Raw genomic sequence first — 7,245 nt, forward strand, 5'->3', positions numbered from 1 at the left:
CCATGCTTCAAACAATGAATTACTAGGATATCATGCTCTATTTGTCATACAATCGGTTTTGGTCAAGCTTTTGCAACTCAACAATATTATGCCATAGTAGTGAGAGATTATAACATATTTGTAACCTTGATATAAGATGAATCTTGTCCGCAAACATCGCCTATGCTTTTGCCCTATTTAAAGTGTGATGTTATCAAATTACCTTATTTTTGGGATGGCACGTTACAAGCACCCAAAAGTCCATACAATCATGTGCCTCCGTAGGATATTGACTTGTAGGCATGCAACAATAGCCCTCAATGTGGCCCTTACTCATGAGGCAAGCACATGTGCTTTATGAACACCCCCTGCTTTTAGGTTATTGGAGCGTTCAACAAAAATAACCTAGTATTTCGAAAGGTTAAAAACTTATTTTTCGGTTAAAAATACACAAGGTTAAAAACTTTGAGGGTGGCGTGTTCTTTATTAGATCCTTTTAATTAGTTATTTTTTCTTTTTGAATTCTAAAGGATAGTTTTGAAAGGTCAAAGTAATTAGTAACTAAAATTAAATTTAAATATGATAAATTATTATTGTTTAAATGATTAAATCAATAGTACAAAAACACAAATAAGAGGCTTTTCTCATTTAGCACTTCGAAAAAAAGTTCTTTGCAAGCTTTCAAAATGTGAAAAAGGGTATTCAAGTTGAACCAAGTGTTACATCTGTTTCAAATCAAATATCTTAGTTTTGACTTCACATAACAAAGTTGAGATGTATGCTAACACTGTATGTATTATTGGAACACGTATTTTAGTTAATTATTTTAATGTTTTCACTTCAAAGTTTGAAATTGGCATTTAAGTTCAAATAAACGATATAAAAAGAATTAGACATCTTTAATTGAATATCTATTTTGGATTTGCTCGTAAGAGTTGAGATGTGATTTATCTAATGTTCCCTCCTTTCATTCGAATTTGCACGTAAAAGCTTAGATGTTCCATATAGTTTTAACACAATAGCTGAGATAAAATTTGAATTACTTTATTTAAAAATGCAAAATAAAGCCATTTTTAGAAAATTTGATACAATTGAAGAAAGTAAAACAATTAAATTGAGATAGGTGAGTACTGTATTTAGAATATGCGATGGCTGGTGTTTATTGTTTTTAATTTACTAGTTTTCACGTTTAAAGAACAGAATTAAAGAAAATAGAATTTTATTTTTTTAAGAAAAGCTAAGTGGTTAGAATTTCAGTATTCAAACTTCAAGAGGATAAAGACAAGAAAAAGGAATTAACTGATTGGACAGAAGGAAAAAGAAATTTCCACAACATGTCCAAATAAAAAGAAGATGAAATTCCAAATAGTACAATTTGTATGTTTTTACCGACTACTAAAATATAAGGAAAAAGAAAGGAAATGTGAAAGATATTGTTTGTGATAAATGGGAAGTTAGTAAAAGAAGTAGGAACCAAGACTTTTTAAAGAATGTACCTACCAAACAACTGACTTTTTACATGCAGATAGTCAACTGTTTGGAACTTTAAGAATTTACTTTCTTAAATCTTGAAAAACCCCTTTTGCTTTCTCATTATTAGAAAGAAAAAAAGTAAAGAAACGACTTTAAGATTTGATTGATAATTCAGATTTCAAAGATAACTTCTCCCGTTCACTTTGATTATTATGTTCAGGACTTGAACAATTTTTTTTTTGGTTAAAAAAAAAAAAAAAAACAAGGAGAAGTAAAAATCAATTTGAAACAGGAAGTAAAGCGTTAAAATCACCACAATTTCAAAATTAGATTTACTTACAAAACGAATTATGATAATAGGTTGTATTTGTTATGCAAACTCTTTGACGTTAGAATAGAAATAGTTTAAGACAAGAGATCTCCATTTTATTCTCCCAAGCAGTAGTCAGACATTGGTATTAATGAATGTATTGTTAGGGAATATGATCAAATGCAGGTAGATATATATATCTTATTCCAACTAAGAAAATTACACATATAGAAAATTCTATCTGATTTAGGGGTGGCAAATGGCTGGGTTTGGTTAGATTTGGTTTGGTTGAAAATGGTTTGAACAAAAATGGGTTGGGTTTCAAACCGCCCATATTTTATGTGAGTAAATAGGGGTTGGGTGATAAATGGCTAGGTTGGTTATGGGTTGACCCATATTATACAAGTATAATATTATTTCAAGTGTATGTTTATAATTTTTTTCTTTGTCAAGTTAAATTAATTTTTTCATATAAATTTCAGGGGTGAGGGGTGGGGGTCGTGGAGGGGTGGGGTGGGGGTAAGATTTTTTTTTCATTTTTTATAATTTTTTTTTATAAAAGTAAAATATATGAAATTAATTTTTTTTTTTTTGGGTGGGGGAGGGGGTGGGGTTGGAGGTAGGGGATGGGGGACCGAAATTCTTTTCCATTATTTATAATTTTTTTATAGAAGAATATATAGGAAAATTGAAATTTAGGGGGAGGGGGTCGTGGAGGGGGTGTAAAGAATTTTTTTTTCCATTTTTTATAAAACTTTTATAAAAGTAAAATATTTGAAATTGATTTTTTTGGGGGGGGGGGGGGGGTTGAGAGGGGTGGGCGGGGGGGTCATGGGGGTGGGGTGGGGTAAGAATTTTTTTTTCCATTTTTTATAAAATTTTATAAAGGTAAAATATATGAAATTGAATTTTGGCGGGGCGTATGGTGGGGGTAGGGGTAGGGATCGGAGTAGGAGGTAAGAGAAAAAATTTCTCCTTTTTTATAAGCTTTTTATAAAAGAAAAATAAAGTATATGAATAAAAAAAAAAAGTGTGTGGGGGTGGGGGCATGGCGGGGTGGGTGGTGGGGTAAGGGTTGGGGTGGGAGGTAAGTAAAAAAAATTCTCCTTTTTTATAAGCTTTTTATAAAAGAAAAAAAAATATATGAAATAAAAAAAAAAAGTGTGGGGTGCGGATTGTGGGTGGTGGGGTAAGGGTTGGGGTGGGAAGTAAAAAGAAATTTCTCATTTTCAAAATGAGTTGTTATTGAATATAGTGCGTTTTTATATGGATACCCATATTTGCCCATATTTTTATGGGTTAAAGAGAACAGTTCATATTTACCCACCTAAATATAGTAATCTAACTCACTATGTGAGAAAATGGGCTAATTTTCTAAATATGAGCTCAAATTGCTACCTTTAATCTGATTCTATTTCCTCTTTTAATCAGGATTCAATGTCGACATGGGGAATTCCGTTTTCAATGTCGACATGGGGAATTCCGTTCTAACTGCTTGATTTGATATTTTCAGTACAATTATTGAATCAATGATTTAACTTAGTTCACGTGACTAGAATCTGCATGTGATTGCTAGCTGCCCTATGCTATACGGCAGCAAGAAATATTGTTCACATCTGTCTTTCACAACTCACAATTTGTACATACTTTATTATTAACACAAGTCCAATAATTAAATATTTTATTGCACAAAATATATTCATACATGCATCACCAATCATGGCGTAAGATATTGAATTCACCAGACACCTAATGAGGTAACTTGCGATTAATGAAGCGGGCGAGAATTATGAGAGGCAATTGTAACAGTGACAAAAAAAAAAAAAAAGAAGCACTAGATATTTTTTTCCATTTGTTTAAGCATTATATTGGTGAACAGAATTATCTCATACCTATGTTAGTGAAAAAAAAAAACAAGCAGTGGAAACAAATAAACGGGTTTGGCCAACCCACATCCGACCCATTTCTTATTCATTATATTGCAGGTTAAAAATGGGTTAACCCATATTTACTCGTAATATTTTAATTTTTAAATGGGCGGGTGGAATACGGTTTAGTATGAACGGATCGGATTTGGCGGGTCAAACAACATGATTAAAAAAAAAAAAAAATTGAATTCATCTGACATTGAATTCTCTATATATATCCACCCTTTTGTCTAAAACTCCAACACCCTCACTCAACTGTCCAATTCTCCAACTCTAAATCCCAATACAACAAAGATAGCCATGGAAAATTGTAGCCCCAATTCCAGAAAACTGATCAAGACCCTCTTCCCAATTCTTCTAATTATATTATTATTCACAATATCCAAAGCACAAGCCAACTCCAATTCCAACTTCATCAAATCCAAATGCAATATCACAACATACCGTACCATTTGCCTAAACACCCTTCTCCCTTATGCCTCTTCTGTCCAGAGTAACCCTATCAAGCTCTGTGACACTGCCCTTGACATAGCCATAGATGGCACGCGAAACGCTTCCAACATGGTATCGGAGCTTGGTAAAAAGAAAGGGATTACAAAATATGAGGCGGCTGCCATTAAAGACTGCATTGGTGACTTGAAAGATGCAGTATATGAGTTGAAAGAGACACTTGGTGCCATGGATCATCTAAATGATCCAGACAAGGACTTTCAATGGGATAATGCTAAGACTTATGCAAGTGCTGTCATAAGTGATGCAAATTCTTGCCTGGATGGTTTCTCTGATAGGAAAGTGAATCCTGCTGTGAAGAATAAGATTAGTGCTACCATTTCTTATGTTACTAAACTTTCTAGCAATGCTTTGGCTTTTATAAATCACCTTTACTGAAATTTATAATATATGTTAAATTATATGAACTTTTATTTTAATTTGTTGGTGGATGAAAATATGTTACTTCATTTTCTTTGTGTGTTAAAATTTTGTAATATGATCGTTTCTTCTCTTTTCTTTTGTTTTTTTCTTCCTTTGGAGGAATATTGGAATATTATGTACAGTCCTAATTTTTACGCTTTTATATATGCTCCACTTTTTTGGAGGAAATACTATGGAATTATTATTATTATCTAAAAACTCTTTTTTTGATTAATAAAAGGCATATAGTCTGAGTTTTGGTGACAGTTCAAGGCAAGTCTATTTAAGGTAATAGGAGCAAGATGAACCTTTAAGGAAAAACTTATAGCCGCTTCCGATGTTTGCACCAAGTAAATAAATGCAAGACACATGAATATAAACTTTCAACGCATGGATGTTGATTAATATGTAATTCTCACTTTAATTTGCCATTGTTATCGTTAAGTTACTTGATTTGGTATAAATATTCTTTGCTCATACATATTTCAATTTTTAATGGCGTCAAAGTAATAATTAAATAACTTTTCATGGGGATGGGGAACAAATTATAACTTTAAGGCTCTTTAATTGTTTTGAAGTCAAGCGTAAAATCACTTGTATATGTTGGGAATGGAATTAGTATCTAAAAACTCTTTTTTTTATTAGTAAAAGGTACTATAGTTTGAGTTTTGGTGAAATTCAAGGCAAGGCTGAAGGCTGTTTAACGTAATAGGAGCAAGATGAACTTTTAAGGAAAAACTTATAGCCGCTTTCGATGTTTGCACAAGTAAATAAATGCAAGACACATGAATATAAACTTTTAGCGCACGGATGTTGATTAATACGTAATTCTCACTTTAATTTGCCATTGTTATGGTTAAGATACTTGATTTGGTATAAATATTCTTTGTTCATACATATTTTCAGTTTTTAATGGTGTCAAAGTAATACTTAAATAACTTTTCATGGGGATGGGGAACAAATTATAACTTTAAGGCTCTTTAATTTTTTTGAAGTCAAGCATAAAATTACTTGCATATGTTGGGAAGATAATGGACGCAAAAACCGCCCATATATTTGTCTGTGGCATGTGATAAAACACAATTAAAAAGAACACCAGATCTAACCTCTGATTTAGTAGTAACTTTTGTCGAGGTTAAAATTTAAATATTAAAAAAAGACGTTGAAAAAGTAAGAGATGTTGCAAAGGGGGTTGGAAGGGTTAAAATTTATCTACACCAAATGTTTCCACCAAATTAATAGATGCATGACATATTTTTGAATATACACAATTAACATCTAATCATAATAATGATTAAATTAGTTTATATTTTCACTTCATTACTTGACTATGGTACACTGTAATTTAGTAAACACACAGTGGAAATAAGTATTTATCATTGTGTGAAGAGGGCTTCAATCGTCCAAAATTGAGCAAAAGGAAAATGTATGTCGGGATGCAAGGCATGTGTTTTTGACATACACATTTATTTATTATTATGACCATGATACATGATATGTATTTTTTTATTTTTTTTTGAGTTTTAATTATTAAAAATTAGCTTTATTAATTTGGTGTAAACGCAAAGTATTTATCAACTTTGATAGAGAAGGTAAATTGGATGATTTTGACATGAACAAATTTAATAAATTCTGTAAAAAAAAAATTGTCAGATGGATGAGGAATTGAAAAATTAACTCTCGACTATTTGGTGATTTAATTTGTCGTGATGTGCAATTATTGCTTGTGCTTTTTCACCTTTCGCCTCAAAATCCGGCAACATATTATTGCTTGGAAAGTGGAAATTATCTTTAACCCATCTTTTCATATCCGTCCGGCACCAATGGGACCTCTATCTTCAACTAGCTGGGTGAAATATCATTAAAGAAAATTATCCATACTCAATGCTTATATTAAATTTATGAAAATATGACATGTTTTACTTTGATATATATTTTATGACTAGTATGGTATGTCTGTTGCGCGTGGGACCCAACATGAGAAAAATTGCAATCAGACTATTTGATTCTAGTATTTTCAGTAAGCTGACGACTCTTAAAGTAACAATAATATGCTTAAGCATCATAACTGATTGTCATGAATGTATAACAACATAAACAACATGATGCAGCTCAACAAAAGTAACGTATTCAATTATTCTAGTTTTTATTTTACGTGAGATTGAAAGCTATAAAACTAAGTAGATTCTTAAAAGGTTGATGTAGCCTATCTTCAAGTATTTCATACCATAATTTCGTCTTGACTATCAAATCAATATGCCATTGGAAATCCTTTAAGATAAAAAGAGTTGGAAAATGCATAGGCGATAAATGAAAAATGCAAAGTAGTGTAGGATCTTTGAATCTAAGCCTTGCTTCTTCTATACTACTCCTATTAGCTCGTGCTTTTTCGCATGTGAAGATATTCTAACACAAACCGTATAATCGTAACATAAATATGCAATGTAATGTGAAACTTAATTAGTATGTTGTCTTCTCATACTGGTGAACTAAATTATCAAATAACAAGTATCTTTTCTATCTTTCTGAGTTCCTTATTATCAAATACTTCAGTTGGTTGGCTATCTGAATTTTTATCTTGTTGGTGAGAATTCGAATCCCCACATTTTAATCCCTTCCCCATTTCCCTCTCCCCCACCCCTA

General features: G+C 31.7%; 1 protein-coding gene across 1 annotated transcript; it reads left to right on the forward strand.

Annotated features, from left to right (window-relative positions):
* Positions 1–3,912: 3,912 nt before the first annotated feature.
* On the forward strand, positions 3,913–4,697 carry LOC132035571 (pectinesterase inhibitor 4-like). The gene has a single exon (XM_059425870.1). The coding sequence runs from the start codon at positions 3,991–3,993 to the stop codon at positions 4,576–4,578; it is 588 nt and encodes a 195-aa protein (XP_059281853.1). The 5' UTR covers positions 3,913–3,990; the 3' UTR covers positions 4,579–4,697.
* The last annotated feature ends 2,548 nt before the right edge of the window (positions 4,698–7,245 follow it).

The sequence above is a fragment of the Lycium ferocissimum genome, chromosome 10, assembly GCF_029784015.1.
Source record: "Lycium ferocissimum isolate CSIRO_LF1 chromosome 10, AGI_CSIRO_Lferr_CH_V1, whole genome shotgun sequence".
NCBI lineage: Eukaryota > Viridiplantae > Streptophyta > Magnoliopsida > Solanales > Solanaceae > Lycium > Lycium ferocissimum.